This window comes from Rhinolophus ferrumequinum, chromosome 3 (genome assembly GCF_004115265.2).
Source record: "Rhinolophus ferrumequinum isolate MPI-CBG mRhiFer1 chromosome 3, mRhiFer1_v1.p, whole genome shotgun sequence".
Classification (NCBI taxonomy): Eukaryota; Metazoa; Chordata; class Mammalia; order Chiroptera; family Rhinolophidae; genus Rhinolophus; species Rhinolophus ferrumequinum.
The window spans coordinates 4,836,514-4,856,117 of record NC_046286.1 but is presented as its reverse complement, the minus strand read 5'-3'; the positions used below and the strand labels follow the sequence as shown (position 1 = coordinate 4,856,117).

The 19,604-nt window shown below is 39.8% G+C and overlaps 1 protein-coding gene across 1 annotated transcript in view; it reads left to right on the top strand.

Moving 5' to 3' along the window:
* Nucleotides 1–19,604, top strand: part of ILRUN (inflammation and lipid regulator with UBA-like and NBR1-like domains) — an 81,031-nt gene that overhangs the window by 15,356 nt on the left and 46,071 nt on the right. The window contains exon 2 of the mRNA XM_033095777.1: nt 18,105–18,259. Coding sequence (XP_032951668.1) covers nt 18,105–18,259 — 155 coding nt within the window. The remainder of the gene's footprint in view (nt 1–18,104; nt 18,260–19,604) is intronic.

Genomic DNA, 19,604 nt, shown 5'->3' with positions numbered 1-19,604 from the left:
CCCCTTTTAGTCTGGAAACTGTCCTCTTGTTTTTGGAAAATTTCTTGAATTAATCCTTTGATTTACTCCCCATTCATTTCCTCTATTCACTTTTCTTAAAGCTTTTATTTTTAAGATACTGGACCTTCTCGTCTGGTCCTCTGTTTTTTCTCTTTTTACCTTTTGACAAAATTTTTGCTCTGTTTTCTGGGAGATCTCTTCAGTGTTGCTTTCTTCAAATAGCATTTTGTTTGCTTGCTGCAGCCTTTTTCTTTCATATTAGATGCTTTACCTTAAATATATGGTAGTTGTTTGCCACCTACTCCTATTTTAAGAGTGGACACAAAAAGTGGATTGGAAGCTGGGAGCCTGACTGTAGGTCTGTTAACTGAGGTTTTAACAGCCCCACCCATTTCCTCCAGGGTGGGGCAGTCACCAGGCTCTGCAATTTTTAGACTATATTAGGGGATCTGGCTGAGGGCTGACTGTTGGGTTTAGGCAATGCATACCCTCTCCTATTTTTATCCATATCTTCACCTTCACTTGAAGGATACCTGGTGCCGTTAATTCCTGAACCTTTTGGGGGATCCCCATTTTAAATTGGGTTATTTCTCTACATTTCCCCACTGCTGATTAAGGAGGACTGAGCTTGCTCAGGTCCGCTAAGTCATTTATCACTTGTCTGTCTACTTTCCAACTCCCCAGATATTTCCTCCTCACTTGTTCACTTTGTCCTTGTGAATTTTTGAATTTTTTTCCATTTGTTTTAGTTCATTTGGGCTGCTGTAACAAAAATACCATAGACTATGTGGCTTATAAACGACGGAAGTGTATTTCTCACAGATCTGGAGGCTGGAAAGTCCAAAATCAAGGTGCCAGCTAATTTGATGTCTGGTGAGGACCCGGTTCCTGGTTCATAGGTGGCCTACTTCTCTCCGTAACCCCACGTGGTGGAAGGGTCGAGGGAGCCCTCTGGGGTGTCTTTTATAAGGACACTAATCCCACTCATGAGGGTTCCACACCATGACCTAATCACCACAAAGTCCCCACCTCTCAATACCTTGGGGGGCAGTTACGATTTCAACATACGAATTTTGGGGGGACACAGCCATTCAGCCAATAGTACCATTTTAGGTGGGTTTTGGGAGAGAGCTGAGGCCAGTGCACGCAGTATTTAATTGGAAGCTGAAAGAAGGCATTGGATTTCCGTCTAAAATTTTTTATTCTGCCTTTGTATTCGTACTATGACTTATGTGATTGTTTGGATATGATATAGAATTTCAGTATGCCAGTTGAATAATTGATCAAGTTGTGATAATGTTATGTATACGTATCTTTCTTTTGCCAAAATGGATCTGCTTTTATCTGAAGGATAAAGAACAAATTATAAATGGTTGTCTCTGGCTGATGAGGTTATTGTTGGTGTTTATTTTCTTTTTTATATTTTAATTCTTTTTTACTCTTTTTTTCTTTTTTACTCTTTTTTTTTTCTTTTTTACTCTTAATTCCTAAATTTTCTACAATGAATATGGATTACTTGTGTAATTAGGAAAAAAATATCCATATCTTCACCTAGGAAAAAATTGTTAATCGTATCTGTGGATAAAAATTGGCCCTTAGGCGCTCCTCTTTTATTTTATCCTAAATCTATCAGAGTTGTGCTATGTCCTTAACTTCCTTTAGGTAATCTGCAACTAGAAACGCTTAATTTTGGGATGAGTGTGTTTTGCGGAGTTCATTCTAATCTATCCCCCAATTTTTTATTTTGAAGAATTTCAAAACCGTAGAAGAGTTGAAAGACAAGTACAGTGAATGAATGCTTGTGTAAGTGCCATTTTACCACTTTTGGTTTATTTTTAAAGCACCTTTGTTGAAGTATAATTTACATATCATAAATTAACCCATTTCAGCCTCACTCACACTGAGAGGTTTTTAGTCAGTTTACAGAGCTGAGCAACCATCCCTACCCTCCGGTTGTGTACTTTCATCACTTCGGTAAGATCTCATTCTTGAAGGTTAATCCCCATTCTCACCCCCAACCTCAAGCAACCGCTAATGTTTTTTCTGCCTCTAAATTGTTGCCTCTTCTCCATCTTTTATATCAATGGAATCATATAACATGTGGTCTTTTGTATCTGGCTTCACTTAGCATAATGTTTATGAGGCTCATCCATGTTTTAGCATGTATCAGTATTTTGTTCATTTTTATTGCTTAGCAGTATTCCATTGTATGTCCATTGTAAAAAGAATTTTTACATTTTGTTTATTCATTTACCAGTTGATGGATCTTGCGTTGTTTCTATTTTTTGGCTATTATGAATAAAACTACTATGAACATTCCCTTGCAAGACTTTGTGTGGATGTCTGTTTTAATTTCTTTTGGGTAGATACCTAGGAATGGGTTGCTGTTTTGTGTGGTACAGTTATGTTTATGTTTAAACTGCCAAACTCTTAAACTCTTTTCTAAAGTAACTACCATTTTACATTCCCACCAGCAGTGTATGAGAGTTCTCTCTGTGAAATTTACACATTTTTCCCTGAATCATCTGAGATAAGTTGCAGATACCAGGACATTTTTACCCCTTAGCTCTTAAGCAAAGGGTGTCCTACAAAAATGCAGTGTCATTGTCATTGCCCCCCCCAAGGAGTTTTAGCATGTAAACAATAGTATTGTCCAATAGACAGCCCGTATCTAGATTTTCTATTTGTTCCCAGAATGCCCTTTATAACTTTTTCCTCCCCAAACCCAGCATCTTCTCAAGCATTTCATGTGACGTTTGGTTGTCATGTCTCTTTAGTTGTCTTGAATGTAGCGCAGCTCCCTCACCTATGTCATTTGAATATTTTATGATATTGACATTTTTTGAGTGCAGGCCAGTTCTTTAGAGTGTCCTATATTGTTGATTAGTCTGATTGTTTCCTCACAATTAGATTCAGGTTAAACTTTTTTTTTTTTACATAGATGGAATCATATAATATGTGGTCTGTGTGAAATAATACATAGATGATTCTGTGTTCCATTGTAGCACACATCAGGAGGCATATGCTGTTAGTTTATCCCATACTAAATTTGAGTATTTGGTTAACATAATGTCCACCTCTTTTTCTCCTTTGTAATTAATAAGTAATCTGTGAGAGACTGTGAGAATATCCTTTTTCCCCCAGCAATATTTTTCCTGATTATTTTTCAGTATCCATTAACCATCCTTTCCTGAGTCGTTTATTACATAAGTGGTTGCAAAAAGGTGATTTTTCTGATTCTGTTCTGTTCCTTCTTTATTAGTTGGCAGTCTCTTGAAGGATATTGCTTATTTTAAAATGGAACTTACCAAATTATAGTCATGAAGGATTTTATGGTGAATGAAGCAAATTTTTGATTATTTTTTAGTATATCTTAATAGTGTGGACTTAAATGTGTTTGCCTTACCCTCTGAAGAGAGAGAGAGCTAGGTCTTTGGGAAGCTTGAAATACAGAAACTCCTTCTCTGTGTTTCCATTATTTGGGATGTTTGCCGCTTTTCGCTCTTTAGAGACCACTGTTTTTCAAGAAGAATCTGAAAAAGCTACAGAAAAGTGTTTTTCTTAGTTCCTATAAATTTTTCTTTGTAAACCAAAGTGGATAGTTTTTTTCCATGTTTCTTTGGATGGTTCTGTGATGTTTTTTTTCTTTTGGTAGTAATTTAACTGGTGATAATTATGCAGTGTCATGCAAAGTAGCTGTTTTTAAAAATCCTTTTCTTCTGCAATGTATAAGAAACGCCATCATTGGATGAGGTATGTAAACCTGACTGCTTGTCATCTGCATAGCTGGTTGCCCAGAACATAAAAACATTAACAGAGTATGTAAGATGGTTTGCGAGTGTCACAGGACTTTAAGAGGAAATCTTTAAATGTTATCTTCCTTGCTTGTTCTCAGTGACTAGTTACTACTAAAAATGGCAACAATCTCTACTGTATTTTACTGTCATTTTATTAGTTTGTAAAAGAAAAAGGGGCCTCGTCTTGTTAGGTTTGTGAACTCTCATAAAATCTGCCTTTATCATATTTTTTCTCCAAGTTAAATCTGTAAAAGCTGTGTGTAGCTTTTTTTTTTTTTTTTTTTTTTTTTAAGGAGGGTATAGCTCACAGTCACCCATGTAGGGATCGAACTGGCAACCTTGGTGTTATTAGCACTTTGCTCTAACCAACTGAACTGACCACCCAGTATGTAGCTTTTTAAAGGTACCTAACTCACATGTACCAGAGAGCAGCCAAATATAGCCCCAGAGGATTTGGAGATGGGTTGGCTGCAGGATGAGTAGAGTTGGCATTAATGCCATGTGGCATCATTTGGTAGTTTGGTACATTGCTTTGGTACATTGCTTTGGCTGTGTTCGGCATATTAAATTGAACTTGGCCAAGGCTTATTTACGTTTTTGTTCTTAGAAAAGAGAAAAAGTTTGATAACATAGGCCTTAGATTCTCTTGGATGTATACCCTAGTATACGTTTTTGGAGGTGAAGTATGCTGAGGGGTACTTTTGTATCTCCTCCAAAGATGGTATGGTCAGCATTGTTTTCTAGGGGAGATGAAACTGAAGGTGCTTTGAAGCAGCTCCTGTGGCACCATCAGGAAATCTCACAGTAAGATGTAGCACAGGTGTGCACCATTTTAACCAAAGGTATACGTAAAAGGTGTGTAGTGTTTCTTTTCAAAGCCCATGCTTTTTTCTCTATGTATTATAGGAACAACAGCTAGATTTACGAATGGAGTACTGCTTTACAACTTAGTTTTTTGGCACATTTTTCTTTTTTGAAAATCAAAACCAAAAGTTCCTAGTATTTTTTAGGAAAATAACACTCTGACTAGGCTGTCAGATAAGATCCATTTGACCACTGCTGGCTTATGGTAAGTTCCCTGTTAGGTAAATACACTTTTGAAAACTGTATTTAATTATAGGTTTACCAGGTCGTTTCATAACTGCTACTTTATGTCGCAAAGAAAGTTTCATAAACAACAGTAAACCACAACGTTTTGTTTCTGAAGATAGCTTTGTCTGAATCACGTTTTCTGTTATTCTGGGACTTTTTGGGTTATCATACATTTTCATGTCTCCTCTAGGCCAGTGTTTCTAGCATCTTCGAAAATTTCCGTTAGCACTGAACCTACTGATTGTTTACCTTATCAGGAGCTATCCGTGACAGTTAAATTTCAGGGCGGGGTTGGCAAAAAAATGGGAGTTATTTCCAAATATGCATCTTCAATGGATAATTGAGTTCTTGAAAGCAGAATTATGAAGGAAATGAGTCAGCAGAAAACAGCACCTTTTCAAATTGTAATCTTTCTTTAGTCTGCCTTTATATTCATAGTTTTTTCTTTTCTGATGTACATTTTCTAATATACAATAAAGTAGAAAAAATAATACAATTTATAGCCATTGTATTTGTTTTTTTGCTATTGTAATAAATTACCACAAAATTAGTAGTTTAAAAAATCACCAATTTCTTATTTTATAATTAGGGCATTCAGAAGTTCAAAATGGGTCTTACTGGGTAAAAACTCTGCCACGCTGTGTTCTTGCCGGAGAATCCATTTTCTGCCTTTGCCTGCGTCCAGGGGCCGCCCGTGCTCCTGGGCTTATGGTCTCATTTCTCCATCCGCGAAGCCGCATGTTGTGCGAGTCCTGCTGACACTGCTGTCCCTCGGGTTCTCTTGTCCACTCTTAAGGAAGCGATTACATTGAGGTTACCTGGTAATCCAGTATCATTGCCCTCTTTTCAAGTCAGCTGGCAGATTCCCCTTTGCTTTGTTACCTGACGTCCGTACATGCTACGGGCGCTGAGACACAGTTGGGATAATGACAGTGTTCTAAGACGTGCTGATGGTTTTACAATTTTTTATCAAAATCATTGAACTGTACAATTGAAATGGGTGAATTTTATACTATGTAAATTATATTTCAGTGAAGTCGTGTTTTTGTTTTGTTTTGTTTGGTTTTAAACCTGAGTTGCTTTCCTGTGTTTTTAGGAGTAAGTCCAAATTTCTTAGTGAAGCATATTGGTCCCATCCTCATTAAATTCTTTAAAAGTTGTAAAATACACATAACATAAAATTTACCATCTTAACAGTTATTTTTAAGTGTACAGTGGTAAGCATATTCATATAATTGTTCAGCCAATCTCCAGAACTTTTTCATCTTGCAAAACTGAAACTCTGTACCCATAAAACAACTCCCATTTCCCCTTTTTCTCAGCCCCTGTCAATCATCATTCTACTTTCTGTTTTTATGAATTCGATTAAACTAGATACCTCTTATAAGTGAATCATACAGTATCTGTCTTTTTGTGATGGATTATTTTACTTAGTATAATGTCCTCAAGGTTCAGCCATGTTTTAGCGTGACAGATTTTCCCTTTTGTAAAAAAGATTTTTATTAAAATATAGCTAACATAAAATATTATGTTAGTTTCAGGGGTGCACCATAGTTATTCACCATTTATATACCTAAAGAAGTGGTCACCATGATAAGTCCAGCAACCATCTGACACTACCACGCTATCACAATCTTACTGACTATATTTCCCATGCTGTACATTACATCCCCATGACAGATTTGTTTCATACCTGGAAGTTTGAACCTCTTATTCCCTCCTCACCTTTCCCCCGCTTTTTAAATTTTTCAATTACAGCTGACCTTCAATATTATATTAATTTCAGGTGTACAGCATAGTGGTGAGACATGTATATAATTTAAGAAGTGATCCCCCTGATTAATCTAGTACCCACCTGGCACTATACATAGTTATTACCATATTATTGACTATATTCCCTGTGCTTTACTTTACATCCCCATGACTATTTTGTAACTACCAGGTTGTACTTCTTAATCCCTTCACCTTTTCACCCTGTCCCCAAACGCCCCTCCCATCAATCACCCCAATAAATGTAGTACCCATCTGACACCATACATAGTTATTACAATATTATTGACTGTATTCCTTATACTATACCCTGTATCCCCAAGGCTACAGTGTAACAACCAATTTGTACTTAATCCTTTCTTTTTTCACCCAATTCGCAAGCCCCCTCCCATCTAGCAACCGAGACTTTCCTTTTTAAGGCTGAATAATATTCCATCGTATGTGTACACTGCATTTTGTTTATCCCTTCGTCTATCAATGGACACTTGGATTGCTTCCACCTGTGGGATATTGTGACTAGTGCTGCTGTGACCGTGGGCGTGTAAATGTCTCGGAGACTGTGCTTTCTATTCTTTTGTAGATGCAGCTGACCCTTGAACAACATGGGTTTGAACTGTGCGGGTTCACTTACATATATGTTGATTTTTTTCAATAAATATACAGTTGGTCACCTGTATCCCCAGGTTTCACATCTGGGGATTCAACTGCCCAGCGATTCAACTTCCCCGGGAATTGAAAACAGTATTTTAGCTCCCTGGTTGGGAATCTGTATGGGGAGGGCCAACTTCAGTTATAAGCTTCTTTTCAACCACTCCGGAGTTGGTGATCCCCGCCCCCTGCGTTGTTCACGAGTCAGCTGCATACCCAAAAATGGGATTGCCGGGTCTGAGTTAAATTTTAATTTGCCTCTTATAATAGCCATATATAGACTTTATCCCTGGAACACACTCTACAATTTTGAATTAACTTGGGCCTATTATGTTGTAGCTAACAAACTCATTTCAAAGTAGCTTATGCTAAAGGTGGTAGTGGAAGGGTGGAGGGAGTATTTTGAGGATTGCTGTTTCAAGAACCCACGGACAGGAACAGCTGGAAGCAAGGACTGGAAATACCTCAGGTTTCTGTCTCTGTGTGTTGTATCCAGGTGTTTGCAGTGCTTGTCTCTCTCTGCTGAGAGAACCGTGACTCTGGAAAGTTCCCAAATGTGTAGTTTGTAGCGCAGGTATCATAGTGTCTCTATGAGAAAAACTTTCTCAGTTCCAGTTTCAAATTCCTGGGTGCCTGTATCCCCACATCAACTCTGGGATGATCTTCCTGTGTACTCAGGAGTCCCACGTGGCAGTGGGGCGTTGCCTAAACAGTAACAAGCATACAAGCTCTCCTTCTCCTCCCCAGGGGGAGGTGACCCCTCGTCAGGTCCAGCTGTCATCCTGTGACTTCCTCCTGCAGGTTCCCCAGCCGCCAACTGCAGGTCTCTGGGTCATGGCTGTGCTTTCCCTAGTTTGGTCTTGAGTGGTCCAGATATAGGTTTGCGTGATCCTACAGTCTGGGGGCTAAAATGATACATTTTTTGTTGTCTTTCCCCTGACCTCCGTCATACAGTCTCAATATACAATTGTGAGAGGAAAAATCAGATAAAAAGGAAAAATACTCTATTTTGGTCACTAGTTGATTCCATTCGACAAATATTTATTATGCACCTCTGTGTGCCAGGCACTGTTCTCAGCCCCAGGGGGTATAAGCAGAAAGAATACAGAGTATTTCCTCTCTTTTCCACGGGGCAGGAGCAGTCAGGTACAACAGCAAGTCTCATGGGCACCCTGTAACTCAGTTCACGGGCAGAGGACTGACGGCCTCGGCCTGGCTTTGCCCAGAAAGATTCCCCACGTCTGATCTTCCTCAGGACTGCACCGGAGGGAGCATAGCGAGACTAGGGCAGGGCGGCAGTTGTTCCCGTATGAAGGCCGCGCTGCATTAGCTTCCCCTTGTGATCTGATGTCACTTTTTGGATCTAGGGTTTGACTGGGGTATAATAATTATAGGCTTCTGGTGACAGAACTCTTTTAAAACATTAGTTCACTACTCATCCATTTAATAATGGGGCATGCCCTTTGATAAATCACCAATCCCAGTAATATTATAATTAGACATTTTAGTCTCTAAGATTGCTAAAGAGAACAGCTAGGACTGTGTTAGATTCCTTAGCTCTGCTTGTCTTTCCGGCTTAAAGGTCTTTGCCTCAGGGCATGGATGGAAAATTCTGGATTTAGGGCTTTCCCAAATCTATGGAATGTCACCCCTGTGTATTTCCCTCCTCCCCAGCTATGTTTCTGTCAGATATACTTTATAAGGGAGGGGATGGCAGTTTGGGGGACGACTGTGAGAAGTGTTTTAAAGGGGCTGCCTACATTGTATTCATCGGGGTCTCAAAGTTTCTTAGTGGCTCTAGAGAATTTAGTTGCTGAAATTCCACCAAGTATCTAATTATCTGATCGTTAGACGTTTCAGGGCTCTGGCTTTAGGCAGAAAGGGCCTTGCTTAATCAAGTTATAGTCTTGATTTGTGTGTCCTGTCTCCTCTGTGGGAGGCCAGATTGGATTGGATTGTGTTTTGCAGATTGGATTGTCTTGCAGAACCTCGCTGAAGTTAGCAGTCTCTGTGGGCAGTTTCCTTTTACTGCCCAGAGCTCCTAAAGCTCCATCTAGCTTTGAAGAGCAAGCATATGGAGCGTAAGCAACTGCTTTGCTACACACAAGCATTGCCTGCTTCCCAGCCTGAGATGGGGAGGCCTCATTTCTTCTTACCTCTCTCTGACTTTGATACACGTGGTGGGTTTGTTACTTGTAATCCTTCAGCCTTGTACCAGTTAGGACTTTATTGGAGGTGGTGAGCAGAACCTTGTCATAATCTAGCCTGAGTACAAATGAGAATTAATAATGAGGATACTGGGATATTTTAGAACCTAAGTTAGAGATTCATTTTGGCTTCAGAAACAACCAGAACCAAGGACTTAAATGTTGTCAGGCTTCTCTTTTTCTGGCTGTTTTTGTTTGTGTTGTTTTTCTCTCTGAAGACTGCTTTGCTTTGCCTTTCAGTGCAGTGGACAAAATATGGCACTGAAAGCCCCAGCTACTCAGGGAGAGTGACACCTCTCAGCTCCAGTCCTAACATTCTTGGGGAAGGCTTCACATTGACTTAACTGGATCCCTTCATTCCTGGACTAATCAGTGGGGGCTTGGATCAGAGTCCTGTATTAATGTGGGCTTTCCCTAAGTTACATCTTATTTTACATCTGCTTTCCTGGGAACAAGGAAGGCAGTGGCCAGAGAAGGGGTCTGTAACTCATACATCTGTGTACCTTTGCGTATTCTCTCCCTCTGTCTGAAATGCCCTTGCACCCCCTTTCTCTAGGTGGTTAACCTGTCCATCGAGGTAGAGTTGTTATCTGGTCAGTGAAGCTTTCCCTGAGTTCCTAAATTTGACTTAGGTATTGCTGCTTCTGTACTTTCGTAGTTCTAGGTTATATTTCTTGTCTGACATTTACCACGTTGAGTTGCGACTGTTTGTTCCCAAATCTTTCTTAATAGACTTGTGTTCCTTGGTAGCAAAGACTTTTTCTTCTTTATTTTCTACATTTCCAATACTTAGAGTCATGAATGAGTGAAAACTTACAGAAAAGAAATATAAAAGAAGCACGTGTTATGTATACTTCCTGATTGACAGGGAAAGACTTTTTTGTGCTTTTAATTTAGTTTGGCTGATTCTTGGATGAGTGTTGTCGGTTCCTTCAGTCCTAGAAACTGTTTGGTGGGAGAAGGAAATGCAGTATCATTTAGGATGACCTGAGCCGTCAGCATGCCATGCTCCACTCACAGCTTGGCTTGTTCTCCCACGCGGTTTCCCCGTCTGAGCTTTGCCATGTGTCACACTTGCCATGTAAGTGTCACTAAGGGCTAGGGTTATAGAAAGAGTAGGATCCTTCCCATACCCAAGAGTTTGTCTAACTTTTTTTCCTTTCTTAAAAATGTTTGAACCTTTTTCAACACATGGTGCTGGGACAACTGGAAAACCACAGGAAAAGAATACCTTTCTCCTTATACAAAAATTCACTGAAAATGGATCAGTGACCTAAATATAAAAGCTAAAACATGAAACTATTAGGAAAAACATAAAGGTAAATCGATTCTTGGATTTGGCAATCAATTCTTAGAATTGACATCAAAAGCACAAGCAACAAAAGAAAAACTAGATAATCAACAAAATTAAAAACTTTTACATCAAAGGACGTTATCAAGAAAGTGAAAAGACAGTCTTCATAATGGGAGTAAATATTTGTAAGTCTTATATCTGATGAGTCTAGTATTTGGAATATATAAAGGAAGGCAAACAACACAGTCAAAAAATAAACAAAGACTTTGAACAGACATTTCTTCAAAGAGGATATACAAATGGCCAGCAAATGTGTGAAAAGATGTTTAAGATCATTGGTCATTAAGGAAATGCAAATCAAAACCACAGTTAGACATTATTTCATACCCACCTAGGAGGCTATACTGAAAAAGAAAAAAGAAAAGAAGTATTGGTGAGGGTGTGGAGAAATAGGAACAGTTGTACATTGTTGGTGGAAATGTAAAATGGTTCAGCTATACTGTGGAAAACAGTTTAGTGGTTCTTCAAAAAGTTGAACAGAATTCCCTATGGCCCAGCAGTTCTCCTCCCAGGTATATCTATCCAAAGAAGGGAACGCATGCCCACAAGACACATGCATATGAGTGTTTGTAGCAGCATTACTCATAATTGTCAAAAGGTAGAAGCACCCAGATGCCCATTAACAGACGAGTGGATAAACAAAACATGACATGTACATACAATGGAATATCACCCAGCCATAAAAATATATACTATGCTGATATATGCTATGCCATTTGGGAGAAGTCTTGAAAACATTATGCTAAGTGAAAGAAGCCAGACCCAGGAGGTGGCGAGTTGTATGATTCCTTTTACATAAATTTTGCAGAATAGGCAAATTCATAGAGAAAGCAGGTTAATGGTTGCCTGGGGGTGGGTGAGAGGAATGAGCAATGAATGCTTTAAAGGGTATGGGGTGTTCTTAATAAGTATGAGGTGATTAAAAGGTTTTGGAACTAGAGAGAGGTGCTGTTTGCACATGTGAATGCACTCACTGCCACTGAATTATATATATATATATATATATATATATATATATATATATATATATATATTTCAAAGTAATTGTATGGTATGTGTATTTCACACCTTTTTTTTAAAGGAAAAATAGTTTGATCCTGACATATTAGCCAAAGCACTTAGAAACTAAACTCCTACAATGTCAACGTCGAATTGCTGTATTCTCAGATCCTGCTTTAAACAAAAATAAGCCGACTTTAATTATCTCAGATGACAAGAACACCCCAGTGTAAGATGGCTCTGGCGTTGCCTAATTTCGTGGTTCATTATATCATCAGACACAGTGATTATTTCCCTCTTTCTGAGCTGTCATCCACGGTATGTCAGCCTCCTGAGGTCCCAGTAGGTCCCTTGTTCCCAAAATGATTATAGTAATTCCGCACTGAAGTTGTTTGATATTCTCCAGTGGCAGGAAGGATACCTTCTCTTTCTTCTGTCTCCTTCTTTTCCACTTACCGTTTTATTATAAAAATATTCAAACCTGTAGAGGATTTTAAAGAATTGTAGAGTGTATACCGTTATCTTTGCCACCGAAGTTCAGCACTGGTTAACATTTTTGGCTTAATTTTTTTTCTCTATATAAAATTTTTTGAGTCATTTGAAGGTTGTAAACATCATGACCCTTCACCCTTAAATATTTCAGCATGCTTCTCCTAAAAATAAGGATATCGTCTTACATAACCACATACTAAAATACTAAGTTACAAAATTTTTTTTTAGTTTTTTTTTTAAATTGGTTTCAGGTGTACAAAACAACATAATGATTAGACATTTACACCCCCCACTAAGTGATAACCCCCCCAAGTCTAGTGTAATATAAAATATAAGTACCCCTCTGACATCGTATGTAACTGTTACTATATCATTGTCTATATTCCTCGTGCTGCATTTTACATCCCGTGACCATATATGTATTTAATTGTAGTTGACTTTCAATATTATTGTATATCAGCTTCAGGTGTACAGCACAAAAAATTCTTTACTAATAAAAAATATCCATATTCAAATTTCCTCAGTTGTCCCTAAATATATCTTTTATAACCTTTTTTTTTTTAAGCAGAATCCAATCAAGGACCTATATTGCATTTGGTTGTTACATCCGTTTAAAACAATGCCATCACCATGCCTTCTTTATGGTGGACTGCTTGTTTTTTACTTTCTACTTGGAAAAAGTATAACTGCTGATGATAGTAAGAAGAACGAATTCTAAAAAGTAATAAAATTTGTGGGTTAATAAATAGCCAGGAAAGGAAGAGAGAACAAATAATCTTGGACTTGCTAGGTCTCTAAGAAGTGGGTAAATGCTGGTGTGAACTTGGTTGCTCCTCTTAATGAAATTTTCCACAAGTTCTTTCATTTTTCTTGCTGTCTTCACATATTAACTAGTACCATTCATGAGTTAATTTTTACGTTCGGAAATACTGAGAGCCTTCTGTAGCCCAATTCCTATTCCCTACCTGCAGTCATCTTTCTGTTTGAGTGAAATTCTCAGTTTTTCCCAGGTCTTAAAGTTTAAGATAGTCACACGGACATATTTTTGGTCTTCCCTGTTAGATTCCAGTAGAGTTGATGTTGGAAAGCCCTCGTAAGAACCACCATCTCATCTGGTTTGCTGACCCTTTTTCTAGTCTGGTTTTCAGTCGTTCAGAGACATGAAGGCCTGCCTGACTCCTGGTGGCGTGTGGCGTGGGTAGCAGTACCCCTGACACTCCACAGGGGAGGGGAGGGAACGCCCGTGGCTTGGGGTAAGGATTCCTGGAAGCCCAGAGATGCTGCTGTCCGTGCTCCACTGCAACTGTTCTCGTTCTGATTTCCCATCTTCACTTGTGTCCAAATGAGATGGGTAGTTTTCTTTCTCTCATAAATAATTTGGATCCTTTTGAATTTCTTATTTGGTCAGAGAATAGAAAGCGAAGGTATCTCATTTTATTTCCCTGAGAATCTGAGCTAATACTCAGACTTCTGGCATTCCCTCTTTAATTCTGATTTCCTGATCTTCTGAACTGTTTTCTACCCCCATGTTTTTGGGTGTTCTTCCTGACTGTATGTTCAGGATATAGATGATTTTTCTTTATAAGACCAGTAATCTGTTTTATATATGTACACATAGTACAAAAGTAAATGTTTTGTGTTTGTGAATATATGCAAGGTTTGGTAATTGACCACCTTCAAGAATTCAGCTTAACGAGGTTACAGGTAATTTGTTTATGGAATTCATGATGGTAATTAATATGTTCTTAAGAAAATCTGATGTTCAGAGTGTTATTAGATAATTGGAAAACTCTGGATAAGTTAAGTTTTTTGCTTTTGAAAGATATGGCTCTAAATTCTAATAACTGATTCTAAATAATAACAAGTTGAAATAATAATAAATTCTAATAGGCAAGGGCAAGTTACTCAGTTATCTATAAAATGAAGGTTGAACAGTATTGCTTCTAAATTACAAAATTGCCTCTCAGCATCCCCCGATTCTTCCACCCTGAATTAGGTTAAGCTGACAGTGCAGTTGAAACTGCAGTGTGTGCCAAGCCCATTTTGCACCGAGTAGGAAAAGTTGCTTTGGCCTGATAGGGTCGGTGTGAGAGGCAGGTGGCGTATCCTGGTTTGCTGCCGCCGGCTGGACTGGCAGCTATGTAGAGACAGGCCTTCCCTGTCTTGCTGTCTGTTTTATCCCTAGTCCCAGGGTGAGTGCCTAGCACGTGGATAAATGCTCATTAATTAAATATTTGTTGAATAATGACTGACAACCTAGGGCATTTATACACATTGCCTAATGCAGTCTTCACAGCCAACCCTATAATGCCAACCGTGTAATATAAAATATAAGCCAACCTTATAATGTAAAAAACCCAGTTTGCAGATGAGTAAACTGACACAGATAAACGCTCAGCAGCCAGAGAGGTAGGAGCTGTCTTTAAACAAAGCCATTTCAAATGTTACCATTTCCACCAATTTCAAGTGGCTAGTTCTGTTGCATTAAGTCTATTCACAGTGTTGTGCAACCATCGCCACCATCCATCTTAGCCTGTGCCTTTCCCCTGCTGTTACACTGCCTCCCTTTGTGCTTCAGGCTGCCTTTAACCATCTGAAATCAGATGAAAAACTGTTTCGGAGTGAAAACACAGAAGGAACCTGGAAGTTTAAACTTTCAGGCTGGGCTGAATAGTGAGTCAGTGTTCTCCTTTTCCCATCTCCTCAGCCAGCTCTATTTCATGTAGAACTTCTTGCTGGCTAATAATAGTATGTTGTTTTGAACGGGAATGTGTGCTGTCATGTCTATGTGTTCTCACACTGAGTTGGAGCTGTGTGGTCTATTCTTGCTGTTTCCTGACCCAGTGAGGCAGTGATCTAAATGGTCCGCGCGCGGAGGAGCTGTGTCCCCACACTCTGAGCTGTGTACCTGCCGAATGGGCTAGAGCACCGCTGGGCCAACGTCTGCTCTCGGCCTTGTATTTGGGGAATGAATTCGCTTTGTCATCCTCCACTCCTGCTTCCTGCCGGGAGTCCAGTTCACTACTTTCAGTTTCACTTTGGGCTTTAAAAATATTTCTTAATCTTTCTCTGGCTGAAGTACCTGTATAATTATAGGTACAAATAAGCAGATTTGTTGGTGTGGCTGTGGGATGAGATGGGATGTGTGAAAGATTTGAGGAAGGAATGGATCTGCCTTAGGATAGCTGGACTTTTCCACTTGTTAGTGTTTCTACTGCAGTGGTCTCGTAGTCCTGTCTGATACCAGGCAGAGCCAAGTGGTGAAATATGACACAGGCTGAGGATGAGAATTGGCAGTTGTCCTGGGCACACAAATAGTTTCTTCCCTCCCAAGCATATTTTACAGCCAAGTGAACAGAAAACAATTCAGCAGGCTACTTGCTGGAGACCTGCAGCGGAAAAATGATCTTTATAAAAAGTTGGACATGTGGCTTTTATAAAAGGTTTTCAGAAGAACAAAATGCAAGCTAGGCATATTTTTCTGTCCCCCATTTTATGCCTGATCCCTAAGTATAAAGCTGATTCTAGATTCTAGATGTACTCCTAAGCCTGTTGGTGGGAGGGACGGGCGGGGCTTCCCCAAGTCTGACGAATCACGGATTCTTCACTTCAGATCCCATCCAGCCAGCCAGATAAGGAAGTTGCTGGGAGACTAAAATCCAAGCCTTCTTATTGAATGGTCAAGCAAATGGGCACAGTTTGGCCCCTGGCCCAGCTCTGCTCCGTGTAAGTTGCATCTAGCACACGGGGCAGGCAGGCAGGCAGCTGCTGCTGGTGTCATTCCAGTCATACTGACTAACATCACAGGCCACCATTGCTGAGCTTGACCTGAGGTAGCTGCTCTAAATATAGCCAGCCTTTCTGGCAGCTGCAAACACCTGGAGGAGCAGGCATGCCCCCAGCAGAAAAGATATTTGTTGTTAACAGCATGTCTGTTGAACAGTTGTATACTGTCAGAGCTTATTTCATGCCATGTTTATGCGTAATTAAAAACAACCCACTGGGTCCTTTGGCTTATGGTTGGGTTATGTTTACAAAAATGCACTTGGTGTTGTGTGTTGTGGGGACTGGGATGAGGTCACTAGTGTCGGTAAGACCATAGGAGAAGCAGTGAGTGTAATTACCAACAGTGTCTTTGCTCTCCACTGCACACAGCGTACTTGAACCTCTTCGTGGCCTTCGGTTTCTGGCAGTGGTGAAACAAGCTGTCAGTCATGTGATTCTGTTCAGTTACGGGCCCTGGTTTGTGTGCTTGGTAGTTCCTTCTGACATAAGGAGGTTGATGAGTAATTAAAAAGAACACCAACGTTTACAAAATGGTGCTTCCAAAAAAGAAACTGCTTTCTTGAAAGGAGAAAACCGTTTTAAGACCTCATTGAGACCTTTTTTTTTACCTATCAAATGGACAAAAATCCGAAACATTGGAGAAACACTGTTGATGAGCAAGCGGGGAAATAGACCCTCTCGTACATTCTTGGTGGAAGCATTCATTAAGTATACACCTTTTATTGAGGAAGTTTAGATGCATTAAAACCACAAGTATATTCCCTGTGACCCAGCGGTATTACAGGAGTTTATCCTATGGGTGCATTCCAGTGTGTGCATAAGCTTATTTATGGAAGAATTAAAGCTTGGAAACAAACTCACAAGTGGACTGCTCATATAAATCATGTATATAATGGATACAGCTGTAAAAAACAATGAGGATACTCATTATATACTAACATAGAAATATCTTCATGGGGGGGCCGCTGGGTGACTCAGGAGGTTGGAGCGCCGTGCTCCTAACGCCGAGGTCTCTGGTTTGATTCCCACATGGGCCCGTGAGCTGCGCCCTCTACAGCTAAGATTGTGAACAACAGGTCTCCTGGAGCTGGGCTGCGGTGGGCAGCCATGGGCTGCTGCGGGCGCGGCCGGTGGCCAGTGTGAGTGGCTGGCAAACATCATGAGTGGCCGGCAGCCGGCGAGAGCTGCCGTGAGCGGCCCCAGCTGGGGGGGAACGCAAGGCTCATAATACCTGCATGGGCCAGGGAGCTATGTCCTACACAACTAGACTGAGAAACAACGGCTTGGACCGGAGTGGGGTGGTGGGTGGTGGGTGGTGGACAGAAAAGGGGGGAGAAAAGAAAAGAAATATCTTCATGGTATTGTTGAGGGGGTAAAGCAAAGGACAGTGTAATATGCTACCAACTGTGTAAAAAGGACAAAATAATATGATTTGCTTGTACATGCATAAGGAAGTTCTGGAAGGATATTTAAGAAAGTCATATGACTGATTTGGGGTGTGTGTGTGTGTAGGAAAGGAGATAAGATGGGTATTTTCACCGTATGAAATATCTTGAACCATGTGCACGTATTGCTTTTTCAAAAAATTAAATAATTAGAATGTTTTTAAAAATGGAACTTATTTGAATTTTAGTCACAATTGCAGAGGAGCTCTCTTTTAATTGACTTCCTTACCCAAACTTGTGGGTAAGAGGGAAATGTGCTATCTTGTAGCTGATGATCATAACATTGTTACTTGCTGTGTGGGTGCCTTGGGAAGAAAGTAGTGCACAAGTTTGTGGGTCCTGGTGTTTTTCCTGTCCTTCCTCAGCCAGAATCAGTGCCTCTGAAGCTTTACATACCAGGAGCCTTAGGTTCTATAACAAACCCTAAGAAACTGGCTTTTTCTTTTTGATTGGCAATAAAGATGATATGCTCTGGACACGACTGAAGTCTTTCACTGTTTCTCTTTATTTGTAGGAACCTACAAGCAGCAATTGGCGCCTATTATGACTTTGAGAGCCCAAACATCAGTGTACCCTCCATGTCCTTTGTTGAAGATGTCACCATAGGAGAAGGGGAGTCGATACCTCCTGATACTCAGTTTATAAAAACGTGGCGGATCCAGAATTCTGGTAAACATATAATGGGCAGTTCTCCTTGTCCAGTTTTCTTTTTCTTGGTAGTTAAAAGAAATACATGTTTTAGTTTAAGTTATGTGATTGTGTAACTCTGAGATTTTTCTTACACATGGTGTAGCATTTCTTGTACTGGTATGATGACCAAACATCATTGAAATATGCCTGCCCTACACCAGGAAGAAGAGTTTAGGTCTTGATGGCATCTGAACACAATCCTTTGGTACCAGGAAGTAGGCCTGCGTGTGATGGTGGTGGTGGTGTTTTCTCCACCAGTGCAGGTCTTCATTGGTGTCATTCTGCTCTGATTAATCTGGTTATTTCCAGCAGGCTAGAGGCGGTGCAGCCATGACCAGAACAAGGTAGTTAGAAAGAGCTGTGGGCATCTGCTCTTTAGAAAGCTCATTTCTGTACAACTACAGGATGATTCTGTCTGAAATTTCATTAAGATATCTGAGACATTAATATCACTGTGAAAAAATAGGGTAAAAAGTGTGGGAATTTGCTCAGAATGTGAAAGATTGGCAAGATTGAGAAATTGTGGGGTTTTTTTAAAGCATTGTTTTGGTATACTGCTGACTTGAAGAAAAACTAAAAATAAGTTAAGCATAATTCTTTGAAAATAGTATCTGAATATGTGTCTGGTAACTGTTAATTATTACCTTTTAATTGTTAAATTCTGTTCTAATGACTTTAAATTTGAGTGGGCTTAATAGTCCGTGTCTCATCTGATAACCATTTATGCTGGCTGGGTGGGGATGCTTCAAATCCTTGTTATTAATGAGAGTTTAGAGGAATCCTGAGAGATGGAACACCAGGCAAAAGGATACTTAGCTAAAAATTTGTGGCTGTGAGGAAACCCTGTCTAGCAAGGTAATCTGATGTGAGGTGATACAAAACTCGGGGGGTTCAAGTAAACCCATAAAAGTGATCTTTTATTGACTGTTTACTTTTCAGTTCTTTATACTTCTTTTATGATGGGGAAAGACTGGCTAAGCCAGACTTTTATATAATAACTAATGTACCAAATGGTTATCTTTGTTTTTTTGGCTTCTGAGAAGTAACTCTCCCTTGGATGAAGGTTCAGTGTCACTGCGCAGACGCCCGTAATCTGGATTGACTGGGGCTGTAGATGCGTGGGGACATCTGTGTCCTGGGCCAGTTCTCATTGGCTTCTTTCCCCTTTTAGTTATAACAGTGTGGGGCATTGTTAGTTTCAGAGGCACATGGTAAGACGGGAAAATAGCCATACTTTTTGTTTTTCTTGAAATTCTTACTTGTTCAAAGTTGGATTATCTTTACTTTGCCTAATTTCTTTCTTACCTTTCTTAATGTTGCCTGC